Source organism: Seriola dumerili, unplaced genomic scaffold, assembly GCF_002260705.1.
Source record: "Seriola dumerili isolate Sdu_G_001 unplaced genomic scaffold, Sdu_1.0 BDQW01000110.1, whole genome shotgun sequence".
NCBI classification, from domain to species: domain Eukaryota; kingdom Metazoa; phylum Chordata; class Actinopteri; order Carangiformes; family Carangidae; genus Seriola; species Seriola dumerili.
This window is the reverse complement of record NW_019174365.1, coordinates 12,671,666-12,689,313: the sequence shown is the minus strand read 5'-3', so window position 1 is coordinate 12,689,313 and position 17,648 is coordinate 12,671,666. Positions and strand designations below refer to the sequence as shown.

The 17,648-nt window shown below is 42.8% G+C and overlaps 2 protein-coding genes across 2 annotated transcripts; both read right to left on the bottom strand.

Moving 5' to 3' along the window:
- Window positions 1-1,149: 1,149 nt before the first annotated feature.
- LOC111223142 (zinc finger protein 260-like) lies at window positions 1,150-6,053 on the bottom strand. Its single transcript, XM_022747170.1, has 3 exons — window positions 5,606-6,053; window positions 2,510-3,291; window positions 1,150-2,221 (listed from the first exon to the last, which is right to left on the bottom strand). The coding sequence occupies exons 1-3, from the start codon at window positions 5,889-5,891 to the stop codon at window positions 1,784-1,786; spliced, it is 1,506 nt and encodes a 501-aa protein (XP_022602891.1). The 5' UTR covers window positions 5,892-6,053; the 3' UTR covers window positions 1,150-1,783.
- A 744-nt stretch (window positions 6,054-6,797) lies between these two features.
- LOC111223342 (zinc finger protein 271-like) lies at window positions 6,798-17,587 on the bottom strand. Its single transcript, XM_022747446.1, has 3 exons — window positions 17,278-17,587; window positions 14,456-16,020; window positions 6,798-9,195 (listed from the first exon to the last, which is right to left on the bottom strand). The coding sequence occupies exons 1-3, from the start codon at window positions 17,543-17,545 to the stop codon at window positions 8,440-8,442; spliced, it is 2,589 nt and encodes an 862-aa protein (XP_022603167.1). The 5' UTR covers window positions 17,546-17,587; the 3' UTR covers window positions 6,798-8,439.
- Window positions 17,588-17,648: the final 61 nt, after the last annotated feature.

Here is a 17,648-nt window from a genome sequence, read left to right as displayed (position 1 = left end):
ATACAAACATTTCCTCCAATGCCTACAGGTGAAAGAGTCAGTTAAACATAAAGGTAAAACAATGCTTTGGAAAGAGTTTTATCTCTAAACTATATAACTGTTTAGTTGAAGGATCCTCTGGGTCTTCTTTACTAAAACTGAATGCCTGGAGAGAGGACTAACAAGGGGAGGACTGGGGAGAAGCATGTGTATATATATATATATATATATATATATATAAGTTAATCTTAGTGATGTGATGAATGAGACAGACAAGGTATGAATTTAAGTGGTTGTCTGCAACTAACTCCTTTTCATACTTGACTGTTCTGATGTGTGCTTGAGCTTGACAATGATGCACAAAGACAGAAAGGAGGACATGAATATAATGAGGGAGAAACCCTTCCAAATGTCTGACATGTAAGGGAAGGCCTAATTTTAATCATGGGTGTAGTTTGGGGGGGGGGGCTCACTGAACCCACTAAATATGCCAAGTGGATCAGCAACGTCTGAGAGAAGTTTCTGTGCTGTGAGGAGGATTAGAAATTGGCTGAGATCTAAAGTGACCCAGGAGAGACTTTCTGATCTATGCCAGCAGGAAAAGAGGCGTATCATTCACACCCAAATGAAGAATCTTTAATTTTCAAGAATTCATATCTCCACTTTTCATTTTCTAGCAACCAGATTTTGATACTGTGTCGTATCAATAGAGTTTCATCATCAAGAAAGTATTCGGTCCGGCATAAAAAACTGAGAGCCATAGAAATATAGAAATAAATATGTTGTAGCTTCAGAGCTGATAACTTTAACATATTTTGACTGCATATTTTCCCAAGAACAATTATTTTAATTTCCTTCAAACTTTTTTAATGAGAAAGTGCAAGTATTCAGTGCAGATATATGAAAAAGGGAAAGATGTTATATTACTCCTTCATTTCTTTTTCACTGGCTGTAAAGTTACATTCAGTGGTTTTATTTCATAGGTAGATATTTGTACTATGTCAACTTAAATGTTTTCTGATCATATTTCTCTTATCACCACCGACACCAAAGAAACAAGAAAAAGACAAAAGCCAAAATCTTAAAATAAATTTTATTAGGAGCAACAGAAAGCTTTAAACAGAGCCGTAAACTGACAGTAACAATTGTGTTTTTTAATTTTCTTGTTCGTTACGCTCAGTTCAGCTAATATAAACACCTGTCAAGCTGAGTCACATTTTTTGATACAAGATAAATTTTAGAAAGTAAAATCATCATTCTGCTCATTACACAGGTAAAACTGACAGTATTTCACACCACCTCAGGTCCATCAAGTATTTCATTAGTTTTTATTTATTTAAACCAGTTTTGACTTTTTTTTTTATGTTTATCATTCGGCTTCTGCGACACCAACAGATGAGGAAACAGTTTGGCTGTTGTATTGTGTTTTTGGTTTCCTGCTGGGTCATGTGACCTTGAAACACCTTACAACATTCAGGTTCATGAATCCACAGTTTGTACTGATGGTGTGAACTAAACAGTCATTTGTCTGCAGGTCATTTTAGGACTTTTTTCAATTTAATTTTTTAGCTCTTTGAAATGTAAAGTGACCAGAGCTAACTTCAAATATCTGTAAACAGCTGGTGTACAGAACCTGAATGTGCTCTTGTTTTTATCAGAACATTTATATTTCTGCTGTTTGGAGGAATCATTGGCTGACCCGACTTCTGTTACTTCCGATGAACATGATTTGTCTCTATCTTACTGTTTTTCTCTAACAGCTGATCAGGCACCTTCATGTCTGCTGCTGCTCTCGACATCACGTTTAAGGTAATTGACTCCTGACCTCTGAGTAAATCTCTTGAGACAAACACTGCAGCTGACTGGTTTCTCCCATGTGGATTTTCATGTGTCTTACAACACCCCCTCTAAATCTAAACTGCCTCTCACAAACTGAACAGCTGAAAGGTTTCTCTCCTGTATGACATCTCATGTGATCAATTAAGTGTGAGCGCTGAGAAAAACCTTTAAGACAAATGGAGCAGCTGTATGGTTTCTCTCCTGTGTGAGTTCTCATGTGCACCTGAAGATTTCCTTTTTGAATGAAAGATTTCCCGCACACCGAGCAGCTGAACGGTTTCTCTCCACTGTGGATTTTCATGTGTTTCTGTAAACTGTCACTCCATGAAAAACGTTTCTCACAGACTGAACAGCTGAATGGTTTCTCTGCTGCGTGAGCTCTCATGTGTGCCAGCAGAGTTTTCTTGTAGCCAAACATTTGACCACATTTGAAGCAGTTAAATAGTTTCTTGTTGGTATTTACAGCATCGTCAATATGACAGGACTGAGGTCCCCTGGTCTCCTGCCAATCACCGTCACTGTCTTCAGTCTCAGGTCCAAAAGAGTCTGAAGCCTTGTCATCAATACCTGGTTGTAAATGTCTATCTGGATCGGAGTTCCTGGTTGGTTCTGATCCTCCAAAGTCCTCTCCGTCAGCTTCTGTTTCACCTACTGACACAAGTGTGTCATCAACACACTTGTGTCTTTTGACCCCAGAGAGCCAGGTGAATCTCCTGTCACAAACACTGCAGCTGAATCGTTTCTCTCCTGTGTGGCGGCCCATGTGATAAACCATATTTCCTTTCTGTGAAAATCTTTTACCGCAGACTGAGCAGATAAACGGTTTCTCTCCTGTGTGAGTTCTCATGTGTCTCTTAAGAAGGTAACTGTAGCTAAATGTTTTACCACACTGGGAACAGTTAAATGGTTTCTCACCAGTACTACAGCTCATATCACTTGTAGGAACTTTATTATTCTTGAGAGTCTTTAAACCTTTTAAACCTGGTAGATTCTTTGTCTCCTTCCAATCATCGTCACTGACTTCAGTCTCAGCTTCAGTTGAATCTAGAGAGTTGTCATCGCTAATTGGCTCCAAATGTCTGTCTGGATCTGAGTTCCTGTCTGGTCCTGGTCCTCCACAGTCCTCTCCATCAGCTTCTGTCTCCATGTGTTCAGTTGAGCTGCTGGCTGGAGGCTCTGCCTCTCTGTTCTCCTCAGTCTGACTCTGATGAAGCTGTGAGGACTGAGGTTTCTCTTCATCATCATCATCTTCACACTTCACAGGGACAGGAGTGAATGTGAACTTGGTGATATCAGCCTCCTCCAGTCCTTGAAGCTGCTCTCCCTCCTGACTGGTCCAGAGTTCCTCCTGTTCCTCTTTAATGTGTAGGAGCTGAGTCTGGACCTCCTGGTCCTCCTGGTCCTCCTGGTCCAGACTCCACTTCTGCTGCTCAGGAGGAAGCTCCTCCTTCCTCACCAACTGCTGCTGGTCGTCTGCAGGGGAGAGTAGAGAGGGCTTAAAGGGGGACTCCATGGATTTTACACATCAAATTCTGTTTCCAGTAGTTGTGGAGGAATTTGTGCATTTGTGAAAAAAAGTTGTAAAAATCCTCCAGTGTCTCCAGAGGGAGCTGAGTGAAAACTCATAAATCTCCTCAGGTGATGTCACCTGAGTCAGCGTGCAATGGGTCTGAAGACTAAAAGTCTGAGGGTCCCCCACCCCTCATCTCTGCTGCACACTACATTAGCTCTTACTAGCATAACACCCCACACTCCAATCATGTAGGTGCCAGGTTTTGACAAAGAAGAAGAAAGTGTGGAATAAAACAGATCACCTCTCTCACTCTGCTGATTTTGACTTTTGTAACTGACATGAGCCCGACGATGTTATAAGATGCTAAATCAGTAGAGTAACTCTTAAAAATCTTTCTTCACAGAGGAAGATCACTCCACAGACCTGCAACTGCTTCCTTCCTACCCAAGCAGAGCCAAACTGTGACGGTCTCCTTCCTCAGCCGAACCAAGAGATCAGAGCTAGAGGAGCCTGTTGTCATCTACACCTTCTGTCTGGAAGTGTAATGTTTTGTTAGGATGGATCAAACAAAAACTGTGCATCGGTATCTCTCAACCAAAGCTGGTGAGGTCTCCTGAAACATAAACAACGAAACCCTGTACAACATCACCGATCAGTGCGTCCAGTACAGGGTCTGAGCCTTTCCTTGTCAATCAGTCAGTCTGGTGTACGTTCCCTCATCAATGAGCATGACTCGCATTTGTCCATAAATCCTCCACTGCCGCATATGAACAAGCACAAGCTCCAGTTGTCCATGAATCACCCTCTGGTCCAGCAGCTGCTCTGACAGATGCTGGATCAATCGATCGGCTGTCACCACCTGAACTGTCCAATTAACTCCTCTCCTGCAGACTCACCAAATCTTCCCACATGTCCCGTAAGTTTGTTTTTTCTTTTAATCATATACTTAGAGCTGAAACTAACAATTACTTTAATTATCGATTAATCTGCCAGTTATTTCCTCAGTTTAACATTTAGTCAACCAAACATCTGAACATAGTAAAGAATGTCCATCTCAATTTAGCCCGAGGCGACTTCATCAACAGTCCCGACACCGGAGATGTTCAGACAAAAGAGAAGCTGTGACCATTAAAGTGTTTGGAACTCAACCGATGGATCAATTCTCATAATGATTGCAGATTAATTGCAAATAATTTTTTTGTCAAGTGGTTTCACTGGTATTCTTAATGTCTTTTTTATATTAGAGAATTAACACAGTATTTGAGAACAGCAGCAAAACCTTGAATTTTGGAAGCTGGAATGAGCAAATGATTAATTGATGATTATTAGGAGATTTGGCAACTAATCATCTGTCAATCAATTAATCATTTCAGCTCCACTACAGCGTGTGTGTGTGTGTGTGTGTGTGGTAATAAAGGAAAATGGCTCACTGATAAAATGCAGTTGAACAACAATGGCGGATAATTCCTACTGTAACAGTTCGACCTCCTCCAGTCAAACTCTGCTGAAAACAACTTTGCAGATCAGACAGTCGTTCAGTCCTGAAACTTTCACCTGAGGAACATCACAGAAACCTGTCCTGTGCTTTTGTGACCAAGACCAACCAAGACACTGTTACTCAGTCACAGTCCAAAACTCTGCAGCACCCACTAAGACCTCATATCACCCTGGATCTGATGCCACTACACTCAGGGTTACAGTCCAGATCCTCCTCCTCATATAAGGCCTAGCACACCCTAAAGTCCTCTGAGTGACACCTGGTACCTGAAAACAGCGAGGGGGACTAAACCTGACTCTCCAGCTGAAGACCTGTTGTGTTGTTGTGTCTGAGTTATTATGGTCACTCTTTGTGTTTGTCTCCTATTGTAATGTTGTTTTTGTGTGACCTGAGTTTAAAAAGAGCTGTATGAGTAGGTGATATATTCACTGTCTCTAACAGCAGAGTTTTTATTTATTGTAGATAAACGATTCACTGTCTCATAACTTTGTGACTGTCGTTCACACTTTGTCCAGCAGGCGGCGCTGCCAACACACGATTAATATGAAGCAACAGCTAGCTGCATTAGCTTAGCTACTGTCAGATAGAGGAGCTGTCACCAGGTGCAGCAGAGCAGATTTCACTTGTCACCTCGTGACAAACTCCTATTTTCATCAACGTGTCGAGAAAAGTCGAATAAGCGCGAGAATCGGTTGAAATACAATCTGATTTCGCATCAAGCACGTTTCGGTCTCGGCATCACTCGGGGTTTTCCGGGTGCAGCGAGGGACACTGACCTGCTCTGTGCAGTTTGACTTCGGGCTTCAGCACAGCATCGAGCAGCCTCCTCTGGCGGCAGATCTCTCGCTCCGACCGCTCCACTCTGTCTTCGTACTCCGCCACGGTTTCCTCAAACAGACCGACGATCTCCTCCGCCGCCGCCGTTAGCCGCTCGGTGAGCAGCGCTCTCAGCGCCGGGACTTCAGCCGGTTCTTCTCTTTTCTCCACCTGTAGGAGAAAGTCTTCAGCGGCAGCGCTGATCCGCTCATGGACCGACACCCGCAGCAGCTGCACAGCGCACATTTTACCCCTTTTCTGCGCAAGTTGAGCTTCCAGCGAACAAAGAGAGGCAGCGGGGAGGTAAACAGAGACACCGAGTTCCGCGTCGACGACAGTTCGCTCAGAGGAGAGCGAAGCGACGACAGCGAACAGCGAACTCTGCTGGACTGGAGGAGGAAGACGTAAACACAGACGTTTGAGTCTGAGTCTGACTGGTAGAAGTGGAAGAAGAACAGATAACTGACTGAGAAATACAGTAGAAAACTACAAGCACCTACAGTTTTTATTCAGGTACAGTAACTGTACTGAGTTACTCTGATGAGTGACAACGTTGTTATTCTGAGAACTGTTTGTTTTTTCATTTTGAATCAACCAGTAGACATAAAACCAAATAATTCAATATAAAACATCAAGTAAAGATTCAGACTTTCAGTGACAGGAGTGTTGGTGAACAAAATAAACTCAGTGTAGCAGGTTAAAATTAATTCTGCAGGACGGCTCCTGACAGACTAATATACAATAAGTCTTTATGACTCAGGGATTTATCACGATACAAGTCTGAATTTATCTTCTACAGTTGTGGAAAAATGAGCAGGAACAAGCCTATTATTTAACAATCTGGTTATACAACATTTGTTTTACTACTACTGATGCAGAGGATGATCCAAATTGTGTACATGTAAAGTCAGATGTGTTAAGGTGACCACTGTTTATGTGAGCACCAGCTTCCCTAGACTTCATCCCCTCTGCCCAAACTCGTCCTCAGACTGATCCGATGTGTGGAGCTGTGTTAAAGAAGCACTGAATGAATTCAGGTACATTTCAATGCTCACACTTACCTACTAAAATAGTTTTTTTCACACAATCATAAAAGGAGATTGTTTTTATTTTTACTTTATATAATCACATATTATGATTAGTGTTCTTAAAACATCTTGCTGACTTGCAACTTTGCGAATATTAACCACAATTTTTGGCAAAACAATCCTGCTGTGAAACATCTTCAGGCAACAGATATCTGTTACTCCTCAGACAGGATTTTATACAACAGTTAGTAAAAAAGCAGTTCAGAGTGTTTCAGTTACAATAAGCCAAAGAAGCTCCTATCAGTCGTCCACAGGTGTTCTTCTCCGAGTCAAAGCTTCTTCTTCAGGTCCTTCAACTGTGTGTCTGACGTGTCAATTTTCTCCTATAAACTATAAACACATTGTTTATAACAGCGACATTGGGGATAATAAAGCTGAATTTTAGCCGAACAGCAGCATCCATTTTTTTCTTCATTCACACAGCCTTTGTGTGAGTGGTGTTCAGGCTCCATGCTTATCAAGCTCCTCAGAGGAAATGTGTCTTTACTGCCTCCATGTTCTCAGGTTTGTGTGTTTGGTTCGACACTGGAGATAAATTTAACACCTCAGCCTGCTCTCCAGGTCGATCTGTTCCCTCCAGAGGATTGTGGCATTTTTAAGCGCATGTTACTTTGATCTGATCCGAATCAGTGGATAAGTTGGTGTTTTTTTTCCTTCTGATTTTTTATTTATTTATTTTTTATATTTTAAATGGGTAAAATCTTATTTCATTGTCCAACTGTGTGTGTGAACTTAGGACATTTAGACCCTCTCACAACTTAGTCTTGTTCATGTCGGTTAATTCAGCCAATACTTTCCCCAATGCTGGGTTCATGAACTGACCCCTTAATAAATACTACCTTGTGTTCAGTCATGTGGCTCTGCCCCGTCCAACTAACATTCGTCCGAGCTCACTCAAAGTGAAGCTGGTGATGTGAACTACCGGTACACAAATACTGAGGCTCATTGAGTTTTCAGCCCCTAAAACTGAGACTTTTCGAAACACAGCGCTGACCCTGTTTTAGTTTGTTAACTCTGGGGTTGTGTTGTAATCTGGACGGACAAAAGCGATGAAGAGAGCACAACTCAAAAGAAGAGAGAAACTGATAAGAGACAAAAGAATCATTCAATATCCATAATTGAGGTAAAAGTTTGAAATAATCATGATACTGATTTGAAGTCATATCACCCAGCCCTAACAGACCATCTGTCATAGTGAGACTGGCCGTCAGGAGCACTGGGAGGAATCCTGCCACATCAGTGGGCCAGTGGACCATCAACAAAATCAATGAATTCTCTTTACGGTCCCTCTCTGTGTGTCTGTCATTCGGTGTGCACAGAGCTGCTGCGTATATGTACAGGCTGAGCTCACATACCAATCACAATCTGTAGTCAACACTCACCGACGGGAGCTGATCAATGAGGGTCGTCTGTTCGACACAATGTGACACAAGTTATTCATGTGTCACAAAGTAGAGGAGCACCGTTTACATCTGGTATTATTTACCAGGCTACACCCCAGTCAGCTACAGCCACAAATAGAACTGAGTCTGTGGGAAACACTGTTGATCAACTGAATCACTGATTTTAGTTTATTTATCACAATCTAATAAATATCCTTAATGGCACGAGTCTGAGAAGCTTGATAAACGTGGGCTCATATATGGCTGCATCCCAAAACCACCTCACTGACTCAGAGGTCCTCTTTCCTCCTGACTGATGGACCATCATGATGTGTTCAACGGTTCCACGCTGTCAACTCCATCCTTCTCTTTGCCTGATAAAGTGTCTGGAGACTTGGTCACCTGACCGTCTGCTGTGTGCAGCTTCATGTGTCTCTTTAGATGTCCTGTAACAGTAAAACATTTGCCACAGACGGAGCAGCTGAATGGTTTCTCTCCTGTGTGGATTCTCATGTGAATCTTCAGGCTGCCCTTTTGGGCACAACTTTTGCCGCAGATGTTGCAGCTGAATGGTTTCTCTCCTGTGTGCACTCTCATGTGTTTGGTCAAGTCTCCTTTCTCAGCACAGCACTTTCCGCAGAATGGACAACTAAACGGTTTCTCTCCCGTGTGGACTCTCATGTGTTTCTTCAGGTCTGTTTTCTGAGCACAACCTTTACCACAGACAGAGCAGCTGAAGGGTTTCTCCCCTGTGTGGTACTTCATGTGTCTGTTGAGGTGTTCTTTAACATGAAAACTTTTATTGCACACTGAGCAGGTAAATGGCTTCTCTCCTGTGTGGATTCTCATGTGTCTGGTCATGTTTCCCCTCCCACTGAAATTCTTCCCACAGAATAAGCAGCTGTAAGGTTGCTCTCCAGTGTGACATCTCATGTGTGCCGTTAACGACCCACTGTCTTTAAATGATTTATCACAACCTGTGCAGGGAAATGGTCTCTCTCCAGTGTGGTCTCTGATGTGTCTGTTCAAGTTGCCCTTAAGACTGAATCTTTTACCACAATAGGAGCAGGGAAACGGTCTCTCCTTCATCAAAGATCCAATATCAGTCTCAGCTTCACTGCTTTTAACCACCTCTACACCTGACTGAGCTTCATTGGATTGTGTCCAATCACAATCACTGTCATCAGTCTCAGTAGATTCTAGAGAATTGTCTTCACTAACAGGTTGTAAATGTCTGTCTGGATCTGAGTTCCTGTCTGGTCCTGGTCCTCCACAGTCCTCTCCATCAGCTTCTGTCTCCATGTGTTCAGTTGAGCTGCTGGCTGGAGGCTCTGCCTCTCTGTTCTCCTCAGTCTGACTCTGATGAAGCTGTGAGGACTGAGGTTTCTCTTCATCATCATCATCATCTTCACACTTCACAGGGACAGGAGTGAATGTGAACTTGGTGATATCAGCCTCCTCCAGTCCTTGAAGCTGCTCTCCCTCCTGACTGGTCCAGAGTTCCTCCTGTTCCTCTTTAATGTGTGGGGGCTCTGGGTCCTCCTGGTCCAGACTGGAGCTCCACGCCTGCTGCTCAGGGGGAAGCTCCTCGGTCCTGATCAGAAGCTGCTGGACGTCTGCAGGACATGCTGAAACACAGACACACACGTTGTGGAAAACACAAGTTTATGACTTTTCAAGCCACTGCAGATACAACAAATGCAGTTTCCTGAAGGATCTTAAAAACTCATTCAGCAGCGACTTTTGTCCTGTGCTCTGAAGTGACGCTGCCACTGCATTTTGACATCACTCAGTTTGTTGTTGGCGCAGCTGATGAACAGATCTACAGCTGTGAAACTGGACTGAATTTAGTTTCAAAGTTTAGATGATTCTGTTTTCAATATGTAAAAGCTTCTGCTGCAATGATTTCTTGGTACAAGCACTTAAAGTGAAATCACACACATATATTAAAGTGATCCTGTACATGTTTACAGGGGAGGTGTCACCACAGGCTCAGCCCAGGTATCTCTGTAGTGGAAGGACCTCATCTTCTCTGATCCAGTTTTAGCCACAGGCTTACTTTTTTTCCCCTTTACTCTGGTCGTTTGCCAGAAGAATTTATCCAGTTTTAAGCCACATTTCTATAATACACTTTTTACACCTTGCTCATTTTCAACTATGTATTTTAACCAGATGAAAGATTTTAGTCATTGAAGATCTGGATCTTAAATTATCAGAGAAAAAGCTGAGTAAATGTTAGACATCTCAGCTCCCAGCTCGTCAGAGACGTCCTGTGTCCACTGACTTTAAATGTGAAACTGTTTTATTCAGCGTTTCTACTGGTTATAATCACCTCGTCTGTTTGTTCTGGAGAGGAGCAGACCTCTATGGATAATTCAGCTCCAGGTAAAAACCTCCTGAACGACTGACACTGAAGGAATCCAAACCAGGAGAAGCTAACAATGGTGGTGAGGACAACAACTCCCATGATCCCACGCTAGTTCACAACATCCTACTTCACTTCAGCCCTGATATCAGATGTGACTGAGCTGCTGAATTTGACATATAACTCTTCACCTTTACTGGTTAATTTTTTATTTTAAGACATTTTCTATCAGTGATTTGTTTCCTGGTCAAACAGTTGCATCATTTTAAACATGCTATAAACAGACACAACAGCTCTTATCTTATTAAATCATCCTTATCCTGCAACTCTTCAACAGTTATTACACCAATAAAATGGAGCTGTAATGATTAGTCAATTGGTTGATTGATTATTTCATAAACATAAAATTATATCAGAAACTATTTTGATCATTGATTAATAGTTTCCAGTAATAAATCCCAGACATTTGCAACTTCTCAAATGTGAGTTTCTGATGCTTCTCTTCATCAAGTTTGACATGAACTCCACATCTGGATGTTTCCAGATGTTCGATAGAGACTTGATCTGCACATGTGAAAAGTTAAACTGAGGTTTCTCGATGTTAAGAATGAAGAAAGAGAGAAAAAATAAAAATCAGCAGATGAACTGATGATGAAAATAAGTGTCAGCTGCTGTCAACAAATAATCATCAATGGTCTGTTAGGGGGAAAAAACTACAGCTCCCATGAGGCTTTGCTGGCGATGCATTGTCTAAGACTTATGGGAGTTGTGGTTGTTACCTGGTAACAGTGTTTTTGTTGTTCTCTTTGTGTTTAATTCAGTCGTTTTCATGTGTTTCTGTCCTGTGATGTAGTTTTCATCAGTTTGTCTCTGAAACACGTTTCAGCTCAGTAAAAACCTTCAGGAAGCTGGGCCATGCTAGCTGACATTAGCATGTGTGCTGATTCGGGGGCAGCGAGGGACACTGACCTGCTCTGTGCAGTTTGACTTCGGGCTTCAGCACAGCATCGAGCAGCCTCCTCTGGCGGCAGATCTCTCGCTCCGACCGCTCCACTCTGTCTTCGTACTCCGCCACGGTTTCCTCAAACAGACCGACGATCTCCTCCGCCGCCGCCGTTAGCCGCTCGGTGAGCAGCGCTCTCAGCGCCGGGACTTCAGCCGGTTCTTCTCTTTTCTCCACCTGTAGGAGAAAGTCTTCAGCGGCAGCGCTGATCCGCTCATGGACCGACACCCGCAGCAGCTGCACAGCGCACATTTTACCCCTTTTCTGCGCAAGTTGAGCTTCCAGCGAACAAAGAGAGGCAGCGGGGAGGTAAACAGAGACACCGAGTTCCGCGTCGACGACAGTTCGCTCAGAGGAGAGCGAAGCGACGACAGCGAACAGCGAACTCTGCTGGACTGGAGGAGGAAGACGTAAACACAGACGTTTGACTGAGTCTGACTGGTAGAAGTGGAAGAAGAACAGATAACTGACTGAGAAAATACTCTATTTTCAAACTTATAGTTTATTATATCACTGGATCATAATCACTGATACACCAACTCTACTTTATTCTGCTGGTAGAGTCTGACACAGACCTGACCAGGTGTTTACAGTTTATCAGAAACACCTGTACAGTCAGATCTGACATTAACATCCACCTTCTCATAATACTTCATTTCATGTCGTCCAGTAAGACAATACCTTTAAGTTAACATTATCTTTACACACTGTGAATATATCACACAGAACATTTCTTCTTCTTTGCTGTATAAACTGTATATAATAATAATGCTTACCACTATTTACTGCTCTTTGTTCCTCAGCTGTCTATTCTTACTTGCTGTTCTAAAACTTATCTGCAAATTAACTGAACCTTACAATAATCATTAAACTTTACTTACCACACAGTGGCCAGGTTTCTGACTTTTCTCACAGTCTTCAGTCTGACCAACAGATATTTCAGAGACCAATAATTGACTGATTGATCAGAATCAATCGACCAAAAATGTCCCTTTATTCTCAGAGCATGTGAAACTGGATGTCCGTCAGATCAGTTTCAAATAACCACAGAAAGTCAGACAAAAAATATGAAATGTTTTTATTTTCACTATTTTTTTACATGATTCATTTTCAAACCTCCAACACCAGAATTCCTGTTTTCTCTCTTGAGAAATACTTTAGTTTAAAATTGAGACTTTGTGATTTTGTAGACAAACAAACTCTCAGGGTGTTGAAAACCAGTGTTTGTTTAAGACTCTGAGCCTTTGATTTAAAAACATGAATGAAATTATTATTCAGACTTTTGTGAAATAGAAGGAAGTCACGCTTTTAAAAAAAGAAATGTTTACTTTTTATAACTGAGCTGTAACTAACTTTTCTTTTCATTCTAATGTTTCTACTTTATTATTATATTATTATATATTATTATTACCACAGGAACTTTTCCAGACACTCTGGAACTGTTTGTTTTTGACTAAATCTAAACATGAATCTGTTACTTTTCATTCATGTTCCTCATGTTCATTCATTCATGGACAAAGACACAAAGCAAAGGTGATATTTATCACTTGTTGAGAAAGAGACAGGTAAGACAGGAGTTTCTTCTCAGGCTGCCACCCTGACTCCTCTCATCCTCCTCTCACAGTGAATCCACTGAAACATGTTTTAATCAGTTTCATGGTTTAAAGTTATTACAGAGGGAATTCTGCTGCTTTTAATAAAACCCTGTGAGACCCAGCAACCTTTTCTGATGAGGAACTAACAGTTTCACCCCTCCACCCATGACTCAGTCCAGCTGCTTATAAAACCTCTGATCAGGACAAATATTCATAGAATTTTTCACATTAACATGAAGGAGTAGATCCTCTAACACATATTTGCACTTTCCAGCCAAACTCTTATTAAAGAGTGTGTGTAAATACACGTCTATTTGTTGTTATTCTGTGTGACACACAATAAAGTTTGATTCTGATGACAGGACATTAAGTTTCATTTGTATTAGCTCACATGTTGTACGTCAGGAATTTTACTGTATATTTTTTCATCCACAGTCAGTCAGTCATGTTATCAGATTCTTACTGTTCTTACTGTCTGAGGATTTTTTTAACCTTTGAGTTTCATCATTTATTAAACAATATTAAAATTTTAGTGCATCAGAATGATTGAGATAATAACTACATTACAGTGATGTGTTCAGTCTGCTGCACGCTGTGTGTTAATCTGATCTCAGTTCACACTGGATGAAAAGTTTCAGGTTGACGGTCAGATTGTTGTGGTTTTTTATGCAGAAGTGACTCCATGTATTTTCCGGAATGAGACTATGCACCACATTACATAAATGTTCTGGTCATTTAACATTAAACTTTTGACCTCTCTGTGGTTTCCAGCAGTGATAAATATCACCTTTGCTTTGTGTCTCCTTCTAGAAATCATGTCTGAATGAAGCTGATGAACATGAATTTAAAAGTCTTCTCAGTCTGAAAAAACAGCATTGATTCAACAAATAAATACAGATTCATGTTTGAGTAGAGAGCAGTAGACCGTCTCCATGTTACATCATGTTTTGTTCTTTCAGTGGAAATGAGACATGAGGAGCCACAGGAACTAAACTGGAAACTTTGTGTGTTCTTCTTTGTGCTTCTGCTGCATCTTGCATTAGTCCATCACCCTCCAGAGCAGCTCCACCCTGACACCAGTTGCTGGAGACCAGGAACCAATTCTGTTCCCTGGTTCTTGCAGTGGAACTGCAGGTCAGGTACCAAAGTTCCTAAAAAAAATTCCAGGGCTCCAGGAAAAGTTCCTTCATCTGAAATCAACTTTTGAGACTACTTAGGAGAAAAGTAGAAAAGGGGCTTCATAGATAAAACATTAGAATGAGTGATTCTGTGACTGTAGGTGAGTCCACCTGCCGCATTTCATCACAGCTGGATGAAGTCAGTGTGAACTCCTTCCTGTCGTTTCATGTTCGGTGTCACAGCTGAATCTTTGGCGGCTCGTTCTCCCGTGTGGACCTTCATGTGCGAGTCCACCGAGCGCTTCTCCTGGTAGCTCTTCCCGCACACCCGGCAGCTGTAGGGTTTCTCCCCGGTGTGAGTCAGCATGTGTCTCTTCAGGTCGATCTTCTGGACAAAGCCTTTGTTGCAGAGCTGGCAGCTGAATGGTTTCTCCTTCTTGTGGAACCTCTCATGTGTCTCCAGTGAGATCTTCTGGCGAAACCTCTTCCCACAGAGGCTGCAGATGAACGGCTTCTCACCCGTGTGGATCCTCATGTGGGAGTCCAGGTTGCCAATCTGGCGGAAGTTCTTCCCGCAGACCCTGCAGGTGTACGGTTTCTCCCCAGTGTGGATCCTTTTGTGCACGTCCAGATGCTGGCTCATGGTGAACTTTTTGCCACAGACATCGCAGGAGTAAATCCTTGGCTTCCCACCTGTGTGGCTCTTGATGTGTCTCTTCAGGACGGTATTTTCAATGAAAGTCTTCCCACAGAACTCGCAGATGTACGGCCTCTCGCCGGCATGCAGCTTCATGTGTCGCTCCAGAGACCCTTTTCTGGGGAAGTCCTTACCGCAGTCTTTGCACCTGAAGGGTTTCTGGCCAGTGTGTGTCCTCATGTGGATCTCCATGTCCCTGAAGCTGATGCCGCAGATGTCGCAGATCCTGCTGGTTTCTCGGTGGCTCTGGATGTGGATCTGCAGACTCTCTGAGGACTCTGACTGCTCTCCACAGACGCCACAGCAATATTCAGGATCGTTTAAATGAGTCTCAGCGTGCCGCACAAAGTTCCCTTTATTGTGAAAGGCGTTCCCACATACCTTGCAGCAGTGGGAGGGAGTCAGACTCGGTTTCCTGCGTCTGCTCCTGACGGCAGGCTGGTCATTGGATTCGTGGCTCCGAATGTGTCGCCTCAGCTCGGTGCTCTTTGCAAATCCTTTCCTGCAGACTTTGCAGCTGAACGGCATCTGTCCATCGTGGGCCTTCATGTGTCGCTCCAGAGAGCCAGCGTGGCTGAAGTCTTTCCGGCAGACGGTGCACCTGAACGGCTTCTCTGCCGTGTGGATCCTCATGTGCGTCACCATGTTGCCCTTCTGGTTGAAGCCTTTTCCACAGACATGGCAGTTGAAGGGTTTCTCTCCAGTGTGCAGCCTCAGGTGCGTCTCCTGAGCTCGGATTGAGGGGAACTTCTTGCCGCAGACGTCGCAGGTCCTGCTGCTGTCGCGGTGAGTTTGAAGGTGAAGCTTCAGACCATCACTGGACTCCAAATACTCACCGCACAGACCGCACAGACACTCTGCCTCCTTTGAGTGTTTCTCTACATGTTTCATCAAAAAGCCTTTCCTGTCGAAGGATTTCCCACACACTCTGCAGCAGTGAGTTGTCGCCTCTTCGTCGTCCTCTTCCTCCTCACCAGCAGGATCATCTGGAGAGGCTGGGTGGTGGTCTGGTTCAGAGATGGTCTCTGGTCTGGAGGACGTACCAGGTAGAGGCTCCTTCAGTCGGGTGTCCGGCTTCAGGTGTTTTCCATCAGTGAGACTTCGGACACCGACCGACAGGCACAACTCTGCAGAGAAAATACACTGAAATAAGTTCATTTAAATCATCAGATCATTGAAAATGTTTCAATCCTCACATTGTTCATTTTCATGATGATTAATCTTGATTAATTGACTGATCCTTTGTCTGGAAAATATCAGGAAACAATGACACTTTTTCAAATGTCTTGTTCTGTCCGATCCAGATTCAGTTTAATATAACTGAATTTCATTTCAATCAACAAATCAATAAATCAACTGACCGTTACAGCACAGGTGCTCAGAAAGAACACAAACAAGTAAAATGATCAATTGATTATCATGGAAGACAAAAAACAGCAAATCATCAAAGGTAGGAAGCTGGGCCAATGTTTGCAGACAAGCAATCTACCTTCAAAATTGTTTCAAATTCATTGGTCAGATCTTACATTTGAACACAAGCAGCTGAATAAAGATTTAAATCTGATCAATATTTTAAATCTGACGTGAGATGAGTTTGTGATTCTTGCTGCTACAGACACATTTCAATCAGGATCAAAACAGTGCTGAGGTCTGATACTCAGTCACATGAACCCATTAGCAGGACAGACAGTGTTCGACCTCACAGGACTGATAAAGTTTCAGTAGACTGGAAACATTACAACAGACCTGAAGCTACTGAAGGGTAAACAAAAGGAAGAAACTGATGTTTTTTAAATGCATCATTTTTTCCTCTGAACCCTGAAAACCTGAACCAGGTTTAAATACACAGGAATAAGAGTGTTTGACTGACTGCTCCACAGACTCAGGTCTCAGGCTGAGTTATGGGGTTGGACAGCATCGCTGCAACAGAGACTGATCAAATATTTCTTTATTATGGGCGTTGATATACACATATATTCATATATAGACAGAATATATATGTGTATGTATAAAAAATAAAACAATTCGTTAATAGTGAAAATAAACAAATGAATAGATAAATAAATAATTAAATATACGCACAAGCTAACGTCATTGTTGGGATCGGATTTTATTAATCAGAAACACTCACTGAATCAGTTTGAACCGTGGACTGAAAAATATAGTGGATCTAAATGGTTGATGAACTAATAGAAAATCCAGTTACACTCCTGAACATAAAATAAAATACAGAGATTGTACATTTTAAACTGTCCTTACACTCACTGACGAAGACTGTGTGATGTGGTTGAAAGCACTTCATATAAAGTTATCAAATGAACTCTGGTGTGTGCCCTGTGTCCTCCACGTGCAGTCTGTTGTTGAATCTTTATCTGGACACTGACCTGTCCTGTCTGCTCCGGGTTCTGGTCTCGGACTGTCCCCTGGCCCCTCTGGTTCTCTGTCGATCGTCCTGGTGGCTCTGAACGCGGTGAAGATCTCCTCCACGGCCGCGGAGATCCGCTCCGTGACCAGCTCCCTCAGCTGCTCTAGCTCCGCCTGTCCGCGCTCCTTCAGCAGCCAGAAGATGTGGTCCGCGGCCGCCGCCAGCCGCTGGTCGATTACGGCTCTCAGGCTCCGGGTCTCGGTGCTTTTGGACCGTTTTTTGGACATATTTGCCAGAACAAAGACCAGAATGTAAACAATACGAGGACGCTTCCGGGATCCCCGAGCCAGCGTCTTTGCGTAGAGACGTCGACGTTGCATACTTTCAGAC